At 45.4% G+C, this 25,645-nt stretch overlaps 1 protein-coding gene across 1 annotated transcript; it reads left to right on the top strand.

The window, feature by feature from the left end:
- Positions 1–302: 302 nt before the first annotated feature.
- Positions 303–24,865, top strand: LOC311148969 (transcription factor 12-like; the record flags this gene model as incomplete). Its single annotated transcript, XM_084186020.1, has 9 exons — positions 303–374; positions 12,554–12,763; positions 13,471–13,656; positions 14,959–15,120; positions 15,380–15,616; positions 22,430–22,695; positions 23,358–23,593; positions 24,351–24,515; positions 24,817–24,865. 8 exons carry the CDS (start codon positions 303–305, stop codon positions 24,500–24,502), a joined length of 1,521 nt encoding a protein of 506 aa, XP_084042146.1. The 3' UTR covers positions 24,503–24,515; positions 24,817–24,865.
- Between the last annotated feature and the right edge of the window lie 780 nt (positions 24,866–25,645).

The raw sequence follows: 25,645 nt of genomic DNA, 5'->3' as shown, positions 1-25,645 counted from the left end.
CTCACCAATTCCTGGAATGGACCAGCCCTCATTTGCCTAAGTTGTCTGTGACAGAGAAGCTTGGCGAGCTGCAGAGTTATGGTACAGAGGAGCAGTGTATGTCGACTACAGAGCATATGAACAGAGACTGACTACTGGAGTCTATACTACAGGACTATACTGAGACACTACTGACTACTGGAGTCTATACTACAGGACTATACTGAGACACTACTGACTACTGGAGTCTATACTACAGGACTATACTGAGACACTACTGAAGCAACTGGACTATTGAACTGAAACTGAAACTGAACAGCATCATGTACTGTGCTTCCTATCCTGTGTCTGCCGGGACCACCAGCAATAACCTGATGTATTGCTACGTCAAATCGGTGAGTGTGTTTCCACTCTCTAGATAAAACGTGTGTACCGGTCTGTGTACGTACTGTCTTTGTGAATGATTGGATGTAATTAGATGTTCTTCATTCCTATTATCTCTCCTACTCTTGATAATTACTATAGCGGGGGGGGGGGGGGGGGGGGGGCATTCAACTCTTACCCTACGAGGTCCGGAGCCTGCTGGTTTTCTGTTCTGCTTGAAAATTAATTTCACCCACTTGTCCCAGGTCTAAATCAGTCCCTGATTAGAGGGGAACAATGAGAAAATGCGGTGGAACTGGCTTCGAGGACCAGAGTTGAGTTTGAACATAGATAAAACAGAGTTCTCTACATATCTCTACATAGTTCTCTTTATTTTATATTCTCTCCATTATCTATATTCTCTGTCACGAGTTATCTTCATTATCCTCATGTACACATAAGACATGGAATAAGGCATAGATCATTTAAATACATGATCAATATGTTCACTATCAATGTAACAATACCTTATCATAGAATAGTACAGTATTGACACATCAAAGTAAGCCTACTCTATCCACTGTGTGTGGTAGCTGGTCCTTAATTGTCATTTATCACACCAGGGAGTCCATGCAGACTACATTCTATACCATTCCCACCAGGGAGTCCATTCAGACTACATTCTATACCATTCACACCAGGGAGTCCATGCAGACTACATTCTATACCATTCACACCAGGCAGTCCATTCAGACTACATTCTATACCATTCACACCAGGGAGTCCGTGCAGACTACATTCTATACCATTCACACCAGGGAGTCCATTCAGACTACATTCTATACCATTCACACCAGGGAATACATTCCATACAAGTACAGGAACAGACCCTTTGATATACAGCTACCCAAATGTTAAGGCAGCAACCATGTGTTTGAGTGTGTAAGGGTTAGGAATGGGCACATATGGCTGTGTGTGTCTGGGAAGGGATATTACTGTGTGGTGAGTGGGAATGGGACTGGGTGTGCTTTTCAGTCAGTGTTGTCGGTGTTCATTTATTAACTTTGGCAAAGTTTAGAATCTCTGTGGTTTCATTGTGACTGAAGTTGATGAATGGTGCTGTAGAATTTCTTTGATTTCTTTGATCATGCAGTTCTTTAATACATACTGAAGTGACATTGACCATTTACTCTTGACTGTGTGGTCAGTGAGTTTAGTAGCACACATCAATGGTCAATACACCGTGCTAATGATCAAGATCCCTCTTTCAGTTCAGACAGACCTGAGAACACAACATATATCATTCTAATTTGACCGTCTACCATTTTTTTTTGACGTGAAGCAGATTGCTGCTCTGATCTCTATTTAATTTAACCGTGGTCTGTTTTAACACTGGTCCCTATATGGCCCATTACCAGGCGCTATCAAAGACTGCTTTGATCTCTGTAACTAACTAGAACCAGACATACGCACCAGACACAGATGGGCAAATTGGCTGCATGTGGCTAGAGTTGAATGTGGTGTTAATACAGGGGGCAGAGGCTGTTGAATAGTTGGTCATTACACTCATGAAATATTCCTGTGTATGATTGAAAGTATACATTTAGAGTGCAACATGTGGTCTTGTCCTCTTTCATGTCTTCTCAATATATTTAAGTCCTTTAGTTTTTGTTGCTATCAGAGATGCTAACGTAACGCAGAACTATTTAGTTTTTGTTGCTATCAGAGATCCTAACGTAACACAGAACTATTTAGTTTTTGTTGCTATCAGAGATCCTAACGTAACACAGAACTATTTAGTTTTTGTTGCTATCAGAGATCTTAACGTAACACAGAACTATTTAGTTTTTGTTGCTATCAGAGATGCTACCGTAACACAGAAATATTTAGTTTTTGTTGCTATCAGAGATGCTAACCAACACAGAACTATTTAGTTTTTGTTGCTATCAGAGATCCTAACGTAACACAGAACTATTTAGTTTTTGTTGCTATCAGAGATCTTAACGTAACACAGAACTATTTAGTTTTTGTTGCTATCAGAGATGCTACCATAACACAGAACTATTTAGTTTTTGTTGCTATCAGAGATGCTACCGTAACACAGAACTATTTAGTTTTTGTTGCTATCAGAGATGCTAACGTAACACAGAACTATTTAGTTTTTGTTGCTATCAGAGATGCTAACGTAACACAGAACTATTTAGTTTTTGTTGCTATCAGAGATGCTAACGTAACACAGAACTATTTAGTTTTTGTTGCTATCAGAGATGCTAACGTAACACAGAACTATTTAGTTTTTGTTGCTATCAGAGAGGCTAACGTAACACAGAACTATTTAGTTTTTGTTGCTATCAGAGATGCTAACGTAACACAGAACTATTTAGTTTTTTGTTGCGATCAGAGATGCTAACGTAACACAGAACTATTTCGTTGTTGTTGCTATCAGAGAAGCTAACGTAACGCAGAACTATGAACATGTCTCGTATTGTATGTGTCTGTCTTCCTTTAGTTGTGTTCTTCACATATGGAGAGTCTAATCTTTAGTGATCCCTTGATTGATGGTTAGTAAATCAATGTGGTACTAAAAGAGAACACCATAATGACGGTTTATGTATGCATGCTTCAGGGTGTGTGTCGGGGGGTGTTATTGGGGGACAGCGGGAGACAGCAGGGGTGTGCTGGGGCGGGGGTGTGACCATTATTAACGGGTCGCATACTACGTCCAAGGAGTGTGTGTGTGTGTGTGTTTGTGTGGGTTATTAACGGGTCGCCTGCTCCGTCCCATGGTAAGGAGGACAATTGGCTTTATCCTGTACCATATGCTACCCACGGAGGCTCAGACAGGGCTAGTGTGTGTGTGTGTGTGTGTGTGTGTGTGTGTGTGTGTGTGTGTGTGTGTGTGTGTGTGTGTGTGTGTGTGATAAACAAGGCTAGTGACGGCAGGGGCTCCTATGTTTGGCCTGTTCCCACATTCACCACAGGACTCGTGCCAGCCAGGGTTACGGTGTGTGTGGGGGGGGGGGGGGGGGGGGGCGTTGTGTGTATGGTGTGTGTGTGTGTGTGTGTGGAGAGGGGTTGTGTGTATGTTGTGTGTGTGTGTGGGGGGGGGGGGGGGGGGGCGTTGTGTGTATGGTGTGTGTGTGTGTGTGTGTGGGGGGGGGGGGTGTTGTGTGTATGGTGTGTGTGTGTGTGTGTGTGGAGAGGGGTTGTGGGGGGGGGGCGTTGTGTGTATGGTGTGTGTGTGTGTGTGTGGAGAGGGGTTGTGTGTGTGGTGTGTGTGTGTGTGTGGGGGGGCGTTGTGTGTATGGTGTGTGTGTGTGTGTGTGGAGAGGGGTTGTGTGTGTGGTGTGTGTGGGGGGGGGCGTTGTGTGTATGGTGTGTGTGTGTGTGTGTGGAGAGGGGTTGTGTGTGTGGTGTGTGTGTGTGTGGGGGGGGGCGTTGTGTGTATGGTGTGTGTGTGTGTGTGGAGAGGGGTTGTGTGTGTGGTGTGTGTGTGTGGGGGGGGGGGGGGCGTTGTGTGTATGGTGTGTGTGTGTGTGTGGAGAGGGGTTGTGTGTATGGTGTGTGTGTGTGTGTGTGGAGAGGGGTTGTGTGTATGGTGTGTGTGTGTGTGTGTGGAGAGGGGTTGTGTGTATGGTGCGTGTGTGTGTGTGGAGAGGGGTTGTGTGTATGGTGTGTGTGTGTGTGTGTGGAGAGGGGTTGTGTGTATGGTGTGTGTGTGTGTGTGTGTGGAGAGGGGTTGTGTGTATGGTGTGTGTGTGTGTGGAGAGGGGTTGTGTGTATGGTGTGTGTGTGTGTGTGTGTGGAGAGGGGTTGTGTGTATGGTGTGTATGGTGTGTGTGTGTGTGTGTGTGGAGAGGGGTTGTGTGTATGGTGTGTGTGTGTGTGATCATGTTCAACAGAGTCTTTGAGGGACCAGTCTGCTTTACAGTGCATCGTCGTCAGGGTAACAATGGTGTGTGTGTGTAGGTGGGTGGGTGAGTGTTTAATTTGTGAGATATCCTACAATGATACTGTAGTTCATTCAAATTTTTTATAATAATAACACTTATTATTATATTATAATTTCCCTGGCAGTTCTTTTCTAGGTGAGACAAAAGTCTCATACACCTGTGAAACTGTGGTGTGATCCTGCTGTCTGAAGAGGCTTTATCCAATATGATTCTGCAGCGTTTTCCACATGAAGATCTATCTATACCAATCTATCCCAACCCTCCCTCCCTCCAGGGCTGCGCGGTGACAGGGAGGAAATGCTGTTCCCTAAATCCGGATGAGGAGATGCATGGATCACCCAGTTTAGGGATTAACACAATAGCTCTAAGTCTGCTCCTATCAACACACTGATTGTGTGTACTGTACTGTAGTGTACTTTAGTATTCTGTAGTATACTGTAGTGTACTGTAGTATTCTGTAGTGTACTGTAGTATTCTGTTGTGTACTGTAGTATTCTGTAGTGTACTGTAGTATTCTGTAGTATTCTGTAGTGTACTGTAGTATTCTGTTGTGTACTGTAGTATTCTGTACTATTCTGTAGTATTCTGTAGTGTTCTGTAGTATTCTGTAGTATTCTGTAGTGTACTGTAGTATTATGTTGTGTACTGTAGTATTCTGTACTATTCTGTAGTATTCTGTAGTGTTCTGTAGTATTCTGTAGTGTACTGTAGTGTACTGTAGTGTACTGTAGTATTATGTTGTGTACTGCATTATTATGTAGTATTCTGTAGTGTACTGTAGTATTATGTAGTGTACTGTAGTGTACAGTAGTATTCTGTAGTATTATGTAGTGTACTGTAGTGTACAGTAGTATTCTGTAGTGTACTATACTGTGGTATTATGTAGTGAATTGTAGTGTACTGTAGTATGCTGTAGTATTCTGTAGTGTACTGTAGTGTACTGTAGTATACTGTAGTGTACTGTAGTATGCTGTAGTGTACTGTAGTGTACTATAATGTAGTATTCTGTAGTGTACTGTAGTGTACTGTAGTATGCTGTTGTGTACTGTAGTATTCTGTAGTGTACTGTAGTATGCTGTAATGTACTGTAGTGTACTGTAGCTTCAGTTCACAGTTCTGGCATTGCATTGGTCCATAGACATATACAGTGAGGGAAAAAAGTATTTGATCCCCTGCTGATTTTGTACGTTTGCCCACTGACAAAGAAATGATCAGTCTATCATTTTAATGGTAGGTTTATTTGAACAGTGAGAGACAGAATAACAACAACAAAATCCAGAAAAACGCATGTCAAAAATGTTATAAATTGATTTGCATTTTAATGAGGGAAATAAGTATTTGACCCCCTCTCAATCAGAAAGATTTCTGGCTCCCAGGTGTCTTTTATACAGGTAACGAGCTGAGATTAGGAGCACACTCTTAAAGGGAGTGCTCCTAATCTCAGTTTGTTACCTGTATAAAAGAGACCTGTCCAGGGTAACAATCAATCAATCAGATTCCAAACTCTCCACCATGGCCAAGACCAAAGAGCTCTCCAAGGATGTCAGGGACAAGATTGTAGACCTACACAAGGCTGGAATGAGCTACAAGACCATCGCCAAGCAGCTTGGTGAGAAGGTGACAACAGTTGGTGCGATTATTCGCAAATGGAAGAAACACAAAATAACTGTCAATCTCCCTCGGCCTGGGGCCATGTACCATCAAATCTTGGGTGAGAACCTCCTTCCCTCAGCCAGGGCATTGAAAATGGGTCGTGGATGGGTATTCCAGCATGACAATGACCCAAAACACACGGCCAAGGCAACAAAGGAGTGGCTCAAGAAGAAGCACATTAAGGTCCTGGAGTGGCCTAGCCAGTCTCCAGACCTTAATCCCATAGAAAATCTGTGGAGGGAGCTGAAGGTTCGAGTTGCCAAACGTCAGCCTCGAAACCTTAATGACTTGGAGAAGATCTGCAAAGAGGAGTGGAACAAAATCCCTCCTGAGATGTGTGCAAACCTGGTGGCCAACTACAAGAAACGTCTGACCTCTGTGATTGCCAACAAGGGTTTTGCCACCAAGTACTAAGTCATGTTTTGCAGAGGGGTCAAATACTTATTTCCCTCATTAAAATGCAAATCAATTTATAAAAATTTTGACGTGTTTTTCTGGATTTTTTTGTTGTTATTCTGTCTCTCACTGTTCAAGTAAACCTACCATTAAAATTATAGACTGATCATGTCTTTGTCAGTGGGCAAACGTACAAAATCAGCAGGGGATCAAATACTTTTTTCCTCACTGTATTAACATGTATTCACAGGCTTTACTGTATATGTATTTATACACACTGAGTATACCAAACATTAGGAACACCTTCCTAATATTGAGTTGCACCACCGTTTCCCTCAGAACAGCCTCAATTCGTTGGGCCATGGACTCTACAAGGTGTCGAAAGCATTCCACAGGGATTCTGGCCCATGTTCACTCCTATCCTTCCCACAGTTGATTGGCAAGATGGCGCCAACAGACATGGCAGCTCTGCTTCTAGCTCCTAAGCAACTTTGCAGTATTTTGTTTTTTTGTGTGTTATTTCTTACATAATTAGCCCAGATTTTTTTGTGTGTTATTGCATACAGCCGGAAATAACTTTTGGAAATCAGAGCGGTGGTAACTCACCAACATTACGACCAGGAATACGACTTTCCCGAATTGAATCCTTTGTTCGTACCCCCCAGGGCAATTAAACTTATCCCAGAGGCTGCTCCAAGATGTAGCTGGCGGAGAAGAGGTATTCAGAGTGGACTTCTAGTCCAACTCAGGAGGCGTGCACACCATCCACCGCTTCCGAGTATATTACTCGCTAATGTTCAGTCTCTGGACAATAAAGTAGATGAGCTCAGGCCAATGATCTCCTTCCAGAGAGACATCAGGGACTGTAACATACTCTGTTTCACGGAATCATGGCTCTCTCCAGATATACTGTCCCCGTCCATACAGCCAGCTGGGTTCTTAGTACATCGCGCAGACAGGAAAAAAGAACTCTCCGGGAAGAAGAAAGGCAGTGGTGTATGTTTCATGATTAACTACTCATGGTGTGATTGTGATAACATACAGAAACTCAGGTCCATTTGTTCACCAGACCTAGAATACCTCATAATCAAATGCCGACCGTATTACCTCCCAAGAGAATTCTCTTCGGTTATAGCCACAGCCGTGTATATTCCCCCTCAAGCCGATACCACGATGGCCCTCAAGGAACTACACTGGACTTTATGCAAACTGGAAACCACATATCCTGAGGCCACATTTATTGTAGCTGGGGATTTTAACAAAGCAAATTTGAGGAAAACCCTACCGAAGTTCTATCAACACATATGTAGTACTCGCTCTGGTAAAACACTCGACCACTGCTATTCCCCATTCCGGGATGCCTACAAGACCCTCCCCCGCCCTCCCTTCGGCAAATCCGATCACGACTCCATTTTGCTCCTCCCTTCCTATAGGCAAAAACGCGAACAGGAAGTACCCGTGCTAAGGTCTATTCAACGCTGGTCTGACCAATCGAAATCTATGCTTCAAGATTGTTTTGATCACGCGGACTGGGATATGTTCTGGGTAAACTCTGAGAATAACATTGACATATACACGGACATGGTGACTGAGTTCATCAGGAAGTGTATAGGGGATGTTGTTCCCACTGTGACTATTAAAACCTACCCAAACCAGAAACTGTGGATAGATGGCAGCATTCGCGCAAAACTGAAAGCGCGAACCACCGCATTTAACCATGGCAAGGTGACTGGGAATATGCTTGAAAACAAACAGTGTAGTTATTCCCTCCGTAAGGCAATCAAACAGGCAAAACGTGAGTGCAGAGACAAAGTGGAATCGCAATTCAACGGCTCAGACACGAGACGTATGTGGCAGGGTCTGCAGACAATCACGGATTACAAAGGGAAAACCAGCCACGTCGCCGACACCTACATCTTTTTTTTGTTGTTGTTTATTTTTTTATTTTTTTTGGGAATGGATCAGCTTAATATTGCAGATAGATTGTATCTTCTATCAATGTAATTGTCTGCATCACTTCCAATCCCCCATGTTTTTTTTATTTTTTATATATATACTCCCCTTTATTACTTTTCAACCCCACCATCCTTTCCCTACTTGGAGTAAATTAGTGAACAACAATGCCCAGGCCTCTACTTCCGGTCTATACTTACTATCTACACCTTATGGACAGAGTTAATTTTACAATAATTCTATTATATATATATATATATATATATATATACAGTGGGGAAAAAAAGTATTTAGTCAGCCACCAATTGTGCAAGTTCTCCCACTTAAAAAGATGAGAGAGGCCTGTAATTTTCATCATAGGTACACGTCAGCTATGACAGACAAAATGAGAAAAGAAAATCCAGAAAATCACATTGAAGGATTTTTAATGAATTTATTTGCAAATTATGGTGGAAAATAAGTATTTGGTCATCTACAAACAGGCAAGATTTCTGGCTCTCACAGACCTGTAACTTCTTCTTTAAGAGGCTCCTCTGTCCTCCACTCGTTACCTGTATTAATGGCACCTGTTTGAACTTGTTATCAGTATAAAAGACACCTGTCCACAACCTCAAACAGTCACACTCCAAACTCCACTATGGCCAAGACCAAAGAGCTGTCAAAGGACACCAGAAACAAAATTGTAGACCTGCACCAGGCTGGGAAGACTGAATCTGCAATAGGTAAGCAGCTTTGTTTGAAGAAATCAACTGTGGGAGCAATTATTAGGAGATGGAAGACATACAAGACCACTGATAATCTCCCTTGATCTGGGGCTCCACGCAAGATCTCACCCCGTGGGGTCAAAATGATCACAAGAATGGTGAACAAAAATCCCAGAACCACACAGGGGGACCTAGTGAATGACCTGCAGAGAGCTGGGACCAAAGTAACCAAGCCTACCATCAGTAACACACTACGCCGCCAGGGACTCAAATCCTGCAGTGCAAGACGTGTCCCCCTGCTTAAGCCAGTACATGTCCAGGCCTGTCTGAAGTTTGCTAGAGTGCATTTGGATGATCCAGAAGAGGATTGGGAGAATGTCAGATGAAACCAAAATATAACTTTTTGGTAAAAACTCAACTCGTCGTGTTTGGAAGACAAAGAATGCTGAGTTGCATCCAAAGAACACCATACCTACTGTGAAGCATGGGGGTGGAAACATCATGCTTTGGGGCTGTTTTTCTACAAAGGGACCAGGACGACTGATCCGTGTAAAGGAAAGAATGAATGGGGCCATGTATCGTGAGATTTTGAGTGAAAACTTCCTTCCATCAGCAAGGGCATTGAAGATGAAACGTGGCTGGGTCTTTCAGCATGACAATGATCCCAAACACACCGCCCGGGCAACGAAGGAGTGGCTTCGTAAGAAGCATTTCAAGGTCCTGGAGTGGCCTAGCCAGTCTCCTGATCTCAACCCCATTGAAAATCTTTGGAGGGAGTTGAAAGTCTGTGTTGCCCAGCGACAGCCCCAAAACATCACTGCTCTAGAGGAGATCTGCATGGAGGAATGGGCCAAAATAGCAGCAACAGTGTGTGAAAACCTTGTGAAGACTTACAGAAAACGTTTGACCTGTGTCATTGCCAACAAAGGGTATATAACAAAGTATTGAGAAATGTTTGTTATTGACCAAATACTTATTTTCCACCATAATTTGCAAATAAATTCATTAAAAATCCTACAATGTGATTTTCTGGATTTTTTTTTCTCATTTTGTCTGTCATAGTTGACGTGTACCTATGATGAAAATTACAGGCCTCTCTCATCTTTTTAAGTGGGAGAACTTGCACAATTGGTGGCTGACTAAATACTTTTTTTCCCCACTGTATATATATATATATATATATATATATATATTTTTTTTTTTGCTCCTGAACTTCTTCTACTCTCAACCTCTCCGATCATTTTGCTACCGGACAAACTAAACACCTTCTTCGCCCGCTTTGAGGATAACATGGTGCCATCGACGCGGCCCGCTCCCAAGGACTGTGGGCTCTCGTTCTCCGTGGCCGAAGTGAGTAAGACATTTAAGCGTGTTAACCCTCACATTGCTGCCTGCCCACCCGGTAGCACTCACTTCTGTCATCATGAAGTGCTTTGAGAGGCTAGTTAAGGATCATATCACCTCTACCTTCAATTTGCTTACCGCCCCAATAGATCCGCAGATGATGCAATTGACATCGCACTGCACACTGCCCTATCCCACCTGGACAAGAGGAATACCTCCGTAAGAATGCTGTTTATTGACTATAGCTCAGCCTTCAACACCATAGTACCCTCCAAGCTCATCATTAAGCTTGGGGCCCTGGGTCTGAACCCCGACCTGTGCAACTAGGTCCTGGACTTCCTGACAGCCGCCCCCAGGTGGTGAAGGTAGGAAACAACACCTCCACTTCGCTGATCCTCAACACAGGGGCCCCACAAGGGTGCGTGCTCAGCCCCCTCCTGTACTCCCTGTTCACCCATGACTGCGTGGCCACGCACGCCTCCAACTCAGTCATCAAGTTTGCAGACGACACAACAGTAGTAGGCTTGATTACCAACAATGACGAGGCAGCCTACAGGGAGGAGGTGAGGGCCCTGGCAGAGTGGTGCCAGGAAAATAACCTCTCTCTCAACAAAACGAAGGAGCGGATCGTGGGCTTCAGGAAACAGCAGAGTGAGCACGCCCCTATCCACATCGACGGGACCGCAGTGGAGAAGTTCCTCAGTGTACACATCACTGACAATCTGAAATGGTCCACCCACACAGACAGTGTGGCGAAGAAGGCGCAACAGCGCCTCAGAAACCTGGTACAGAAACTGCACCGCCCGCAACCGCAGGGCTCTCCAGAGGCTGGTGGGGTCTGCCCAACGCATCACCGGGGACACACTGCCTGCCCTCCAGGACACCTACAGCACCCGATGTCACAGGAAGGCCAAAAAGATAATCAAGGACATCAACCACCCAAGCCACGGCCTGTTCACCCCGCTATCATCCAGAAGGCGAGGTCAGTGCAGGTGCATCAAAGCTGGGACCGAGAGACTGAAAAACAGCTTCTATCTCAAGGCCATCAGACTGTTAAATAGCCATCACTAGCCGGATATCACCCGGTTACTCAACCCTGCACCTTAGAGGCTGCTGCCCTATATACATAGACATGGAATCACTGGCCACTTTAATAATGGAACACTGGCCACTTTAATAATGTTTACATACTGCTTTACTCATCTCATATGTATATACTGTATTCTATACTACTGTATTTTAGTCAATGCCACTCTGACATTGCTCGTCCTAATATTTATATATTTCTTAATTACATTCTTTTACTTTGAGATTTGTGTGTATTGTTGTGAATTGTTAGATACTACTGCACTGTTGGAGCTAGGAACACAAGCATTTCGCTACACCCGCAATAACATCTGCTAAATATGTGTATGTGACCAATACAATTTGATTTGATTTGAAGTTGGCTTGATGTCCTTTGGGTGGTGGTCCATTCTTGATACACACTGGAAATTGTTGAGCGTGAGAAACCCAGCGGCGTTGCAGTTCTTGACACAAACCGGTGCGCCTGGCACCTACTACCATACCCCGTCCAAAGGCACTTAAATATTTTGTCTTGCCCATTCACCCGCTGAATGGCACACGTACACAATCCAGGTCTCAATTGTCTCAAGGCTTCAAAATCCTTCTTTAACCCGTCTCCTCCCCCTTCACCTACACTGACTGAAGTGGATTTAACAAGTGACATCAATAAGGGATCATAGCTTTCTCCTGGATTCACCTGGTCAGTGTATGTCATGGAAAGAACTGTGCCGCTAGAGATCCTGATTCGAATCCAGGCTCTGTCGCAGCCGGCCGCGACCGGGAGACTCATGGGCGGCGCACAATTGGCCCAGCGTCGTCCAGGGTAGGGGAGGGAATGGCCGGCAGGGATGTAGCTCAGTTGATAGAGCATGGCGTTTGCAACGCCAGGGTTGTGGGTTCGATTCCCACGGGGGGCCAGTATAAAAAATAAAAATGTATTCACTAACTGTAAGTCGCTCTGGATAAGAGCGTCTGCTAAATGACTAATATGTAAATGAAAGAGAATGTTTTGTCCATACTTTTGGTCTCTGGTCTCTACAATGCCAATGATCTCTTCCAGTGACAAAGTCATTGTTTCAGTATTATAGATGTTTAGTTGATCACAATCTTTAATTTATCTGTTTTTTCCCCTCTTCTTCTCAGGTCTACGATCAACAATCTCCACATCGCGACGACCTCAACCCTGACTCCTCCTCACACTCCTCCTCCTGCGGCGAACAACAGGCGAGCAACAGTTCACCCGACACGTGGAACACCAATGGAATGGATCAGACTGGCTACAGAGGAATGGGAGGGTCTTCAGCCCACCAATCAGGGTGCTACAGTAACCCGCAACCATCACATAATCACCTGGTAAGTAAATAGTTCATTTGTCGTATGATTACACACATTAAAAACAGTCAGAAAGTTTGGGACAAATATGTAGGAATATACTGTATACACACTGAGTATACAAAGCATTAGGAACACCTTCCTAATATTGAGTTGCACCCCCCTTTTGCCTTCGGAACAGCCTCAATTCGTCGGGGCATGGACTCTACAAGGTGTTGAACGCGTTCCACAGGGATGCTGGCCCCCATGTTAACTCCAATGTTGACTCTAATGCTTCCCACAGTTGTGTCAAGTTGGCTGGATGTCCTTTGGGTGGTGGACCATTCTTGATACACACAGTAACCTGTTGAGTGTGAAAAACCCAGCAGCGTTGCAGTTCTTGACACACTCAAACCGGTGTGCCTGGCACCTACTACAATACCCCGTTCAAAGGCACAAATATTTGGTCTTGCCCATTCACCCTCTGAATGGCACACGTACACAATCCATGTCTCAAGGCTTAATATTTCCTTCTTTAACCCGTCTCCTCCCCTTCATCTACACTGATTGAAGTGGATTTAACAAGTGGCATCAATAAGGGATCATAGATGTCACCTGGACTCACCTGGTCAGTCTATGTCATGGAAATATGTTTCTGATGTTTTGTCCACTCAGTGTATATATGTACTGTAAAGTGCTGCACCGTCACCAAGACAAATGTAACATGTGTATGTTTGGTTGTTTTGCAGGTCTATTCTCCCCATTCAGTCTCACCTGTAGAGGTGAACAGGGGTCTTCCTCCCATGTCTACCTTCCACCGTAACGACCCTGCTTCATCTCACTCCCTGTCAGCCGACAGCTCAGATAACTCCACAGGAAACCCCGCTACAGGAGGGTCTCAGACTGGAGCAGCCCTGGGGAAAGCACTGGCTTCTGTACGTACTGCGACTGCTTACAAAGCCAACTTCAAAGTGAAGAGACATTTTCTCTAGCCACAATGACAAATAGGGAAATGTCCCTAGTGCAACAGACCACTGCGTGCCGTTATTATTAACCCAGCCCTGGGCCATGCTGCTGGGCTGCTTGTTGACCGTCTATCCAACCAGTCAAATATTATTTAGTCAGCTCGGGTTACGAGCCACGCTACTGAGGTGGTGGTTGTAAAACCGCACAGAGAAATGACAAGGGATGCTTTTATAATGATGCATGGAGTTGCTACTCACGGTCCTCTACCCCTCCTCTACCCCTCCTCTACCCCTCCTCTACCCCTCCTCTATCCCTCCTCTACCCCTCCTCTATCCCTCCTCTACCCCTCCTCTACCCCTCCTCTACCCCTCCTCTATCCCTCCTCTACCCCTCCTCTATCCCTCCCCTACCCCTCCTCTATCCCTCCCCTACCCCTCCTCTATCCCTCCTCTACCCCTCCTCTATCCCCCCTCCTCCCCTACCCCTCCTCTACCCCTCCTCTATCCCCCCTCCTCTACCCCTCCTCTATCCCCCCTCCTCTACCCCTCCTCTATCCCCCCTCCTCCCCTACCCCTCCTCTACCCCTCCTCTATCCCCTCTCCTCTATCCCCCCTCCTCTACCCCTCCTCTATCCCCCCTCCTCTATCCCCCCTCCTCCCCTACCCCTCCTCTATCCCTCCTCTATCCCCCCTCCTCCCCTACCCCTCCTCTACCCCTCCTCTATCCCCCCTCCTCCCCTACCCCTCCCCTACCCCTCCTCTATCCCCCCTCCTCCCATACCCCTCCCCTACCCCTCCCCTACCCCTCCTCTACCCCTCCTCTATCCCCCCTCCTCTACCCCTCCTCTACCCCTCCTCTATTCCCCATCCTCTATTCCTCCTCCTCTATCCCTCCTCCTCCTCTACCCCTCCTCTATTCCCCCTCCTCTATTCCCCATCCTCTATTCCTCCTCCTCTATTCCTCCTCCTCTATTCCTCCTCCTCTACCCCTACTCTACCCCTCCTCTATCCCTCCTCCTCCTCTACTCCTCCTCTATCCCTCCTCCTTTATCCCGCCTCCTCTACCCCTCCTCCTCCTCTACCCCTCTCTACCCCTCCTCCTCCTCTACCTCTCCTCTACCCCTCCTCTATCCCCTCTCTCTCCCTTCTCTCTCCTCCTCTACCTTTCTTCTTTCTCTTATCCTCTATCTCTTCTTCTTCTTCTTCTTCTTCTTCTTCTTCTTCTTCTTCTTCTTCTTTTCCGCCTCTCCTCTTCTGTCTGTCTGTGTTCAGATCTATTCTCCTGACTACACCAGCAGCAGTGAAAACTCCTCCACACCAGAGAGGTCTCCATCTCCACACACAGGGTCTGCAACTGGTCCCCCAGCTAACCAGTGGCGCACGTCCGCTCAGGCGTCTCTCTCCCCCAGCTACGAGTCTTCTCCTATATCACTGGTAAGGACATGGAGCTCTGTGACATCATCTTTGTGAGTTTGATAGGTCACGGAGACTGTTCAAATACTGTACTCACACATTCTATCATTGATTTTGTCTGCTGGAGTCACATTTTTTGTAAATGCTGCTGTCTTTGAATTGATCCAACTCATCTGAAACATATCTTATTTTAATTTAGCCTCAATCACTGTAATGTTTCATTCTCATCATAACAATAACACCCCCTCACTCCCTCCCTCCCCCTCCCCTGTCTCTCTAGTCTCAGTTGGAGGATCGTCTAGACAGACTGGATGATGTGATCTATGTTCTGCATAACCATGCGGCGGGACCCATCCCCAGCCTGCCCTCTGACATCCACAGCCTGTTGAACCAGGCTCACCATGGACACAGTCACAGCACCCCGCTAACAGGCGCACACCATGGACACAGTCACAGCACCCCGCTAACAGGTGCACACCATGGACACAGACCCACCGTAGCACATGACACAGCCATGGTGAGACCCATTCATTACTTTTGAAAGTGTTTCAGGTTGTGTCTGTTTTATGTATGGGAAGTGTGCCGGGAAAGGCTATTGGTGTGTGTGTGTGTGTGTGTGTGTGTGTGTGTGTGTGTGTGTGTGTGTGTGTGTGTGTGTGTGTGTGTGTGGGTGTGTGCAGGGTTTGGTTTGGTAGGTAAATTTCTAAATGTAATCCGTTACAGTTACTAGTTACCTGTCCAAAATTGTAATCAGTAACGTAATTTTTGGATTACCCAAACTCAGTAACATCATCTGATTACTTTCAGTTACTTTTGGATGACTTTCCCCTTAAGAGGCATTAGAAGAAGACTAAAAGGATCCATCAAACTCATTTGTTGTGTCATCATAGTGGTCTCTGATTGGTGGTCATCATTTGGTATGTCATCATAGTGGTCTCTGATTGGTGGTCATCATTTGGTGTGTCATCATAGTGGTCTCTGATTGGTGGTCATCATTTGGTGTGTCATCATAGTGGTGGTCTCTGACTTGTGGTCAGACTCAGGTGGAAAAACTTAAACTTCTGTTTTTTTTCCAATGCTTAATTGAATGTCATTGAGAAAACAGAAATCTGTGTGTGCCCTGCCACCACTGCTCTACCAATCACACCAGACACACTCCAGCTATGGTACGCATATTTTCCACATGTCATTTTGACATATTTTCCACATGTCATTTCGACATATTTTCCATGTCATTGTCATTCCTGACATATTTTCCATAGCGGGAGGGTTTTTTCTTCTGGAAATAGAGAACAATGGGGAATGCCGCATTTAATTTAATTTGCTGCGGGTCTGAAAAGTCTATCTATGTGTGGATACTGACCAGGTAACGGTACGGACAGGAGGAAGGGCACTGCCTCCACCATGACACTTACACAGCAGTGTCAGACCTGGGTTCAAATAGCATTTGTTTTCTCTCAAATATTCTAACTGCGCTTGATTGATATTGCCTGGTATAGTGGAGCCAATAGAATAGTTCCAAAAAGTGCAAACCCTGCCCGTCTGGCACTTCAGGCAGTCTCAATCAAATGCTTAAAGTGTTTGAAAGAAAACAAATACTTTTTGAACCCTGGTCTGTGTGTTAGGCCTACTCAGACAGAGGACAGAGTAATGAGAGTAGGCCTACATTACATTAAGAGGATATGAGGCCGTTTACTCTAATCCCTAGGAGGGGTATTCAATTCATTCAGTCACTTTTTATTTTACAGGGATATGTGTCAGTTTAAAAATGAATCATTCCTGAAAGGAATTAAGGGTATGTTTAGGGGAGTCATGAGGGAGGGATTGGGATTTTTCTCTGAATCCAATTCATTCTGTGAGAGAAACAGATCTATTTGTGGAAAATGGAAGGTTGTTGGTTTAGTTACCTATTTGTCATTGGGGGTAGCGTCAAGGAAATGTTACATTTAGCAGACGCTCTTATCCAGAGCAATTAGGGTTAAGTGCCTTGCTCAAGGGCACATCAACAGATTTTTCACCTAGTCGGCTCGGGGATTAGAACCAGTGACCTTTCGGTTACTGGCACAACGCTCTTAACCACTAAGCTACCTGCCGCCCATACGTTGAAGGCAACGTATGTGTAATGTATTTTTTATATTGACTGTTTCCCCACTAAGTAGATGATAATGAAATACACTACATGACCAACAGTATGTGGACACCTGCTCGTCGAACATCTCATTCCAAAATCATGGTCATTGATATAGAGTTGGTCCCCCCCTTTGCTGCTATGACAGCCTCCACTCTTCTGGGAAGGTTTTCCACTAGATGTTGAGCCATTGCTGCGGGGTCTTGCTTCCATTCAGCCGCAAGATGGCGCCGACAGACATGGCAGCTCTGCCTCTAGCTCCTAAGCAACTTTTGCAGTATTTTGTTTTTGTGTGTGTTATTTCTTACGTTATTAGCTCAGAACGTTTTTTTGTGTTATTACATACAGCCGGAAATAACTTTTGGATATCAGAGCGGCGGTAACTGTTCCAAGATGCAGTCGGCGGAGAAGAGGTATTCGGAGTGGACTTCTAGTCCGACTCAGGAGGCGTGCACACCATCCATCGCTTCCGAATATATTACTCGCTAATGTTCAGTCTCTGGACAATAAAGTAGACGAACTCAGGGCGAGGATCTCCTTCCAGAGAGACATCAGGGACTGTAACATACTCTGTTTCTCGGAATCATGGCTCTCTCCGGATATACTGTCCCCGTCCATACAGCCAGCTGGGTTCTCAGTACATCGCGCAGACAGGAATAAAGAACTCTCCGGGAAGAAGAAAGGCAGTGGTGTATGTTTCATGATTAACTACTAATGGTGTGATTGTGATAACATACAGAAACTCAAGTCCTTTTGTTCACCCAACCTAGAATACCTCACAATCAAATGCTGACCGTATTACCTCCCAAGAGAATTCTCTTCAGTTATAGTCACAGCCGTGTATATTCCCCCTCAAGCTGATACCACGACTGGAAACCACATATCCTGAGGCCGCATTTATTGTAGCTGGGGATTTTAACAAAGCAAATTTGTGACTTGTTTCAGGAAACTAAGGCGTATGTCGCGGGTCACTACTTCACAGGAGAGCCATTTGAACATAAACCTTTTTTTTTAAATCAAAATGTGTTTCTTGGCAGAAATGCCTTCTGGAACATGTGAACTTTCATGTGCCTTAATAATAAACTTGTATGCAATCTGTAAATATAAATAAAATTGTTAAATTACGATCCTAGTTGGTTAAGCCACAGAAAAAGACAGCAAACTTCCCACTAGCCATGATTGGCTGAGATAATGAGTGGGCTGGACATGCCGAGAGAGGAGTTCGGATTGGTCTGCCATATAGAAGGCTTCTGTCTATTTGAGCTGGTCATTATGTGTAGGTAATCCTGTCTAACACTGCTTTTTTTTTATGTATCGTGTAGTGGAGCTGCATAAGTGTTTTGAAATCGGTGGAATTAGAGTATGATAGCTAAAGAGATGGAGATAACACCTGTCTCCGGATTACATCTTCAAACTAAGGGCAACCATGGCAACCGTGACAGGGAGACGCGTCCATCATGCATGATGTATACGGGTCAGATAGTCTAGCTAGCTACATTTTCAGATATTACACGTTTCTAATTTTGACAGAAAGTGGTTTCATTTCAAGTGTAATGTTAGCTAGCTAGCTAACGTTAGCTGGCTGGCTCGCTAGTTAAGGTTACGTGTATGATCTTATTATTTGTATATCAGAGCCATTTGCTTGCTAACATTGCACCTGGTTGGTTAGCTACCTGCAGATTCATGCAGGGTAGTAAAGTCATGAGTTAGGATTATGGTTCATTGTTTAACTAGCTAACGTTAGCTGGCTGGCTCGCTAGCTAACGTTACGTGTATGATGTTATTATTCATATCTCAGAGCCGTTTGCTTGGTTAGTTAGAGCCTAATGTTAGCTAGCTAACATTGAACATGGTTGGTTACCTACCAGCAGATTCGTCAGGGTAGTAACGTCATGAGTTAGCACTATGGTTCATTGTTTAACTAGCTAACGTTAGCTGGCTGGCTCGCTAGCTAACGTTACGTGTATGATGTTATTATTCGTGTCTCAGAGCCATTTGCTTGGCTAGTTAGAGCCTAATGTTAGCTAGCTAACATCGAACCTGGTTGGTTAGCTACCAGCAGATTCATGCAGGGTAGTAACGTCATGAGTTGGGATTTTGGGACATTGTTTAGCTAGCTAGCTAACGTTAGCTGGCTGGCTCGCTTGCTAACGTTACGTGACGTGTATGATCTTACACGTTGTTTACCTAGCTAGCTAGCTACATATCTTAACAAAAGACTCCACTATGCAAGTAACCATTTCGGGTGCGTTCGTAAATTCAATCTGAGTATGCCAGAGCGCAGAATAACTGATGAATTTACGAACGCACAACACCCGTTGAATATGGCCATTGTCAGTAAACGTCGGCAAAAAGGTGTCATTAAATTGTTGCCAGCAGAGCTGGTTAGGCTGTTTTCATGTTATCCAGAGGTAAACAATGAACCATAATCCCAATTTTGTGTCTGAAAGTAAATAGCAAGCTAGCCAATGTTAGCCAGTTAGCTTGGGTGCTTGACTACCGTTGTGAGGTCAGAACACTCGGATCAACCTTACTTATCGGCCAGAGCGTCAAGTGTGCGCTCTGAACGCTCCGAGAGCGAAACGAGATGGGTGGGGCTAAAGCTTAAGAGGGTGTGAACGATGCTGAATGGGTGTAGATAAAGAAAAGCTCTTCACTAGGTACCAAAACATTCAAAGGCCATTTTCTCAAAAGTGAGACTACAAGTTTATCAACATTCAAAGCAGAATTACTTTCCCATTGTTCCATTAAATGCAGTGTATGATATACCATTTTGTAGCTCTGTGTCTCTGCTTTTTTTCCAATGTAAAAAACACAATTTCAAATTTTGCTACATAAAACCGAATCAAGGCGGTTGGTCACATTTGAGGAAAACGCTACCAAAGTTCTATCAACACATTGACTTTAGTAGTCGCTCTGGTAAAACACTCGACCACTGCTACTCCCCCTTTCGAAAGGCCTACAAGGCCCTCCCCCGCTCTCCCTTCGGCAAATCAGATCACGACTCCATTTTGCTCCTCCCTTCCTATAGGCAGAAACTCAAACAGGAAGTACCCGTGCTAAGGTCTATTCAACGCTGGTCTGACCAATCGGAATCCATGTTTAAAGATTGTTTTGATCACACGGACTGGGATATGTTCCGGGTAGCCTCTGAGAATAACATTGACGTATACACGGACACGGTGACTGAGTTCATCAGGAAGTGTATAGGGGATGTTGTTCCCACTGTGACTATTAAAACCTACCCAAACCAGAAACTGTGGATAGATGGCAGCATTCGCGCAAAACTGAAAACCATGGCAAGGTGACTGGGAATATGGTTGAATACAAACCTTCTTCGCCCGCTTTGAGGATAACACAGTGCCATCGACGCAGCCCACTCCCAAGGACTGTGGGCTCTCGTTCTCCGTGGTCAATGTGAAAAAGAGATTTAAGCGTGTTAACCCTCGCAAGGCTGCCGGCCCAGACGGCATCCCTAGCCGCGTCCTCAGAGCATGCGCAGACCAGCTGGCTGGAGTGTTTACGGACATATTCAATCTCTCCCTATCCCAGTCTGCTGTCCCCACTTGCTTGAAGATGTCCACCATTGTTCCTGTACCCAAGAAAGAAAAGGTAACTGAACTAAATTACTATTGCCCCCTAGCACTAACTTCTGTCATCATGAAGTGCTTTGAGAGGCTAGTTAAGGATCATATCATATCTACCTTACCTGACACCCTAGACCCACTTCAATTTGCTTACCGCCCCAATAGATCCACAGACCATGCAATCGCCATTGCACTGCACACTGCCCTATCCCATCTGGACAAGAGGAATACCTATGTAAGAATGCTGTTTATTGACTATAGCTCAGCCTTCAACCCCATAGTACCCTCCAAGCTCATCATTAAGCTCGGGGCCCTGGGTCTGAACCCCGCCCTGTGCAACTGGGTCCTGGACTTCCTGACGGGCTGCCCCCAGGTGGTGAAGGTAGGAAACAACATCTCCACTTCACTGATCCTCAACACTGGGGCCCCACAAGGGTGCGTGCTCAGCCCCCTCCTGTACTCCCTGTTCACCCATGACCGCGTGGCCAAGCGTGCCTCCAACTCGATCATCAAGTTTGCAGACGACACAACAGTAGTAGGCTTGATTACCAACAATGACGAGGCAGCCTACAGGGAGGAGGTGAGGGCTCTGGTGGAGTGGTGCCAGGAAAATAACCTCTCCCTCAACGTGGAGAAGGTGGAAAAGCCTCAAGTTCCTCGGTGTACACATCACTGACAATCTGAAATGGTCCACCCACACAGACAGTGTGGTGAAGAAGGCGCAACAGCGCCTCTTCAACCTCAGGAGGCTGAAGAAATTTGGCTTGGCCCTTAAGACCCTCAGAAACTTTTACAGATGCACAATTGAGAGCATCCTGTCGGGCTGTATGCTGTAGCGTTAAGATTTCCCTTCCCTTGAACTAAGGGGCCTAGCCCCAGACCATTATTCCTCTTCCACCAAACTTTACAGTTGGCACTATGCATTCCGGCAGGTACTGTTCTCCTGGCATCCGCCAAACCCAGATTCGACCGTCGGACTGCCAGTTGGTGAAGCGTGATTCACCACTCCAGAGAACACGTTTCCACTGCTCCAGAGTCCAATGGCGGCGAGCTTTACACCACTCCAGCCGACGCTTGGCGTTGCGCATGGTGATCTTAGGCTTGTGTGCGGCTTCTCGGCCATGGAAACCCATTTCATGAAGCTCCCGACGTACAATTATTGTGCTGACGTTGCTTCCAGAGGCAGTTTAGAACTGAGTGTTGCAACCGAGGACAGACGATTTTTACGCGCTACGCGCTTCAGCACACGGCGGTCCTGTTCTGTGAGCTTGTGTGGCTTACCACTTCGCGGCTGAGCCGTTGTTGCTCCTAGACGTTTCCACTTCACAATAACAGCACTTACAGTTGACCGGGGCAGCTCTGGCAGGGCAGAACATTTACAAACTTACTTGTTGGAAAGGTGGCATCCTATGACGGTGCCACATTGAAAGTCACTGAGCTCTTCGGTACGGGCCATTTTACTGCCAATGTTTGTCTATGGAGATTGCATGTCTGTGTGCTTGATTTTATACACCTGTCAGCAACGGGTGTGGCTGAAATAGCCGAATCCACTCATTTGAAGGGCCATGTAGTGTATGTGTATATTTATGCCACCTATTCTCTTGTGTGTGTACAGGTAGAGGCTGTCAATCTGAACAACAACAACCACCCTGCGCTCCAGAGCCGTTCACTTAATAAAAATGGCCGCTCCTTCGTAGCGGGTCTCCCGGCAGGACTAGGTGGCTTGGAGCTGAAGTTGGAGGGTCTGGAGGATGTTGAGCAGTATGAGCTTCATCACAGCCATCACAACCAGCAGGGTCACAGACACAGCTCTGACAGCCACAGCCAGCGCTCCGACGAGGAGAACGAGTCACACAAGACACAAGGAGACAGCATGACCAGGTGAGGACAGCAAAAAACAGCTTTATACTCTCTGTCTCTTTGCCTCTAGACTGGTCCCAGATCAGCTTTATGCTCTCTGTCTCTCTGCCTCTAGACTGGTCCCAGATCAGCTTTATACTCTGTCTCTCTGCCTCTAGACTGGTCCCAGATCAGCTTTATACTCTGTCTCTCTGCCTCTAGCTTGGTCCCAGATCAGCTTTATACTCTCTCTCTCTGCCTCTAGACTGGTCCCAGATCAGCTTTATACTCTCTGTCTCTCTGCCTCTAGCCTGGTCTCAGATCAGCTTTATGCTCTCTTTATCTGCCTCTAGCCTGATCCCAGATCAGTTTGTGCTGTCTTGTCAGAGTTGGCAAGATATAATTATTATTATAGCTATTCTCCCTCTACCCAGCGGGGGACATAGTTGTTATGACATCATTTCAACAAGCTTTGCCTGCTGGCTGGGTAGCTGCCTATCTATCTGTTTGAGTGGTAAAAACTGGTAATGAATTCAATATTCAACTAGATTAATTTTTTTAATGATCAGAAGAAGAGATAGTTCCTGTAGTTCCAACTCAACCCCACTAAAATATCCAAAGTGTTCAAAGAATTCCCACCAGAGGGCGCCACATAGCAACTGCCAATTCTAGTACCGACCCCCACTTTCTTTTCTCCCTTTCAGCAGCATCCACGAGGACGAGGATAACCTGAGTCCAGAGCAGAGGGCTGAGCGGGAGCGGGAGCGGCGGATGGCTAACAACGCCCGCGAGCGCCTTCGGGTCCGTGACATCAACGAGGCGTTCAAAGAGCTGGGTCACATGACACAGCTGCACCTGAAGAGCGAGAAGCCTCAGACTAAGCTGCTTGTCTTACACCAGGCCGTGGCTGTAATACTTAGTCTAGAGCAACAGGTCAGAGGTCAGTACTGCTGCCATCTTGAACAGGTCTCTCTTGCAAAATAGATTATGGCTATTTCTTAATGAATCTTTCCTCGCATTCTCTCTCCTCGGCTCCTTCTCAAAACACATTGGAGGAGAAGGTCTGAGGAGAGGGACATTGTATCTTCTCTTCCAATAAGATTGAGAAGGAGATTAAGAAAATATAGAAATATAGTTATTATCTAATAACCTGTATAAATAAAGGTTGAATGAGTAAGTACTTCACTACAGTGGAACATGAATCGATGGGAGGGGCTGCGTAGAAGAGGATACGTCCTGGTTCCCTGGCTGGTCTATGAGACAGTACTAACGTTGATGTCCTGGTTCCCTCGCTGGTCTATGAGACAGTACTAACGTTGATGTCCTGGTTCCCTGGCTGGTCTATGAGACAGTACTAACGTTGATGTCCTGGTTCCCTGGCTGGTCTATGAGACAGTACTAACGTTGATGTCCTGGTTCCCTGGCAGGTCTATGAGACAGTACTAACGTTGATGTCCTGGTTCCCTGGCTGGTCTATGAGACAGTACTAACGTTGATGTCCTGGTTCCCTGGCAGGTCTATGAGACAGTACTAACGTTGATGTCCTGGTTCCCTGGCTGGTCTATGAGACAGTACTAACGTTGATGTCCTGGTTCCCTGGCTGGTCTATGAGACAGTACTAACGTTGATGTCCTGGTTCCCTGTCTGGTCTACGGGACAGTACTAATGTTGATGTCCGTGTGATCTGCTACCTCTAGAGCGTAACCTGAACCCCAAGGCAGCCTGTCTGAGGAGGAGGGAGCAGGAGAATACGTCAGCTGGGTTAACGGACGCCCAGGGCCTGCATCAACACCAGGCATCACTACATCCTGGACTAGAGGCAGCTAACCCCATGGGACATCATCTCTAAACACCTAAAACAGGTACAGTACAAAGATCTCTTCTTCTTCTTCTTCTTCTTCTTCTTCTTCTTCTTCTTCTTCTTCTTCTTCTTGTTCTTGTTCTTGTTCTTCTTGTTCTTGTTCTTCTTCTTGTTCTTCTTGTTCTTGTTCTTCTTCTTGTTGTTCTTCTTCTTCTTCTTCTTCTTGTTCTTGTTCTTGTTCTTGTTCTTGTTCTTGTTCTTGTTCTTGTTCTTGTTCTTGTTCTTCTTCTATAGCGTGTTGATCCAAGTTGAATAATCCATATTGTGAGAACATTACAACCCATTTTTCTTTCTTTCTACAGATGAAGTGAAGGAGGAGGATCATCTCCAGATGGTGAAAGACCATCCAATGACGTTCAGTGTTATCTCTAGGACCCGGTAGTGAAGAAACTGAAGGTTTTTCGGTGTATGGGAAAAGTGTTGCAGCAGCTAATTAACCATGATAGTAGTGACAATTTCCTCCTAACCATCCTGATCGACTTTCACCTGTGCCTAAACTTACTTGTAACCAGCAAATGTTTTGTACAATATGTTTTATATTCGTTAGTACAGTGAAAGAAAAAAAAACAAAGCACTGTCTTGTGTAAAACAACGTTTATTTCATATTTTTACTCTCCTCTGCCGTACAGCATTTACTGCAATGCAGCCTCCGCAGAAGTCAGAGCATTCATAGTTGTTGAGCTTCGAGGAGCTGTCATACGCATCCAATAAATTGGTCTGAACCGCACCACTCGTAGTGAATCAGGGCTAATCTCTATAGCCATCCAGCGAATTACAAGCAACTGGCTAAACGAAAAGACAGGACCTTACCTCCTCTGAGATGTTGGCATCTGTTTCCCAGTGTTTGACATAGGAGCTCAGCCAAGATAGCATGAGGTAAAAAGGCTGCGTCTCCATCCCGAATCTCCCCATCGCCCCCCAAGCAAAATTTGCCTATTGTTTACATGTGTATTTCACACTTTGTTGAAGAGTATAATGTTTGTATTGATGTCAACCCCAATACATGTTCATGTCATCATCATCATCAACCAACTGCATTACAGTTAAAAACTACTTTGACTACCACCACCGATTTCTGTATGCTAGCTATGCTACCAGTTTATACGAATGGGAGTTAGCATTTAGCAGTCA

The sequence above is a fragment of the Coregonus lavaretus genome (assembly GCF_964263955.1).
Source record: "Coregonus lavaretus genome assembly, chromosome: 21".
Classification (NCBI taxonomy): Eukaryota; Metazoa; Chordata; class Actinopteri; order Salmoniformes; family Salmonidae; genus Coregonus; species Coregonus lavaretus.
This window is presented reverse-complemented; position numbering and strand designations above follow the sequence as displayed.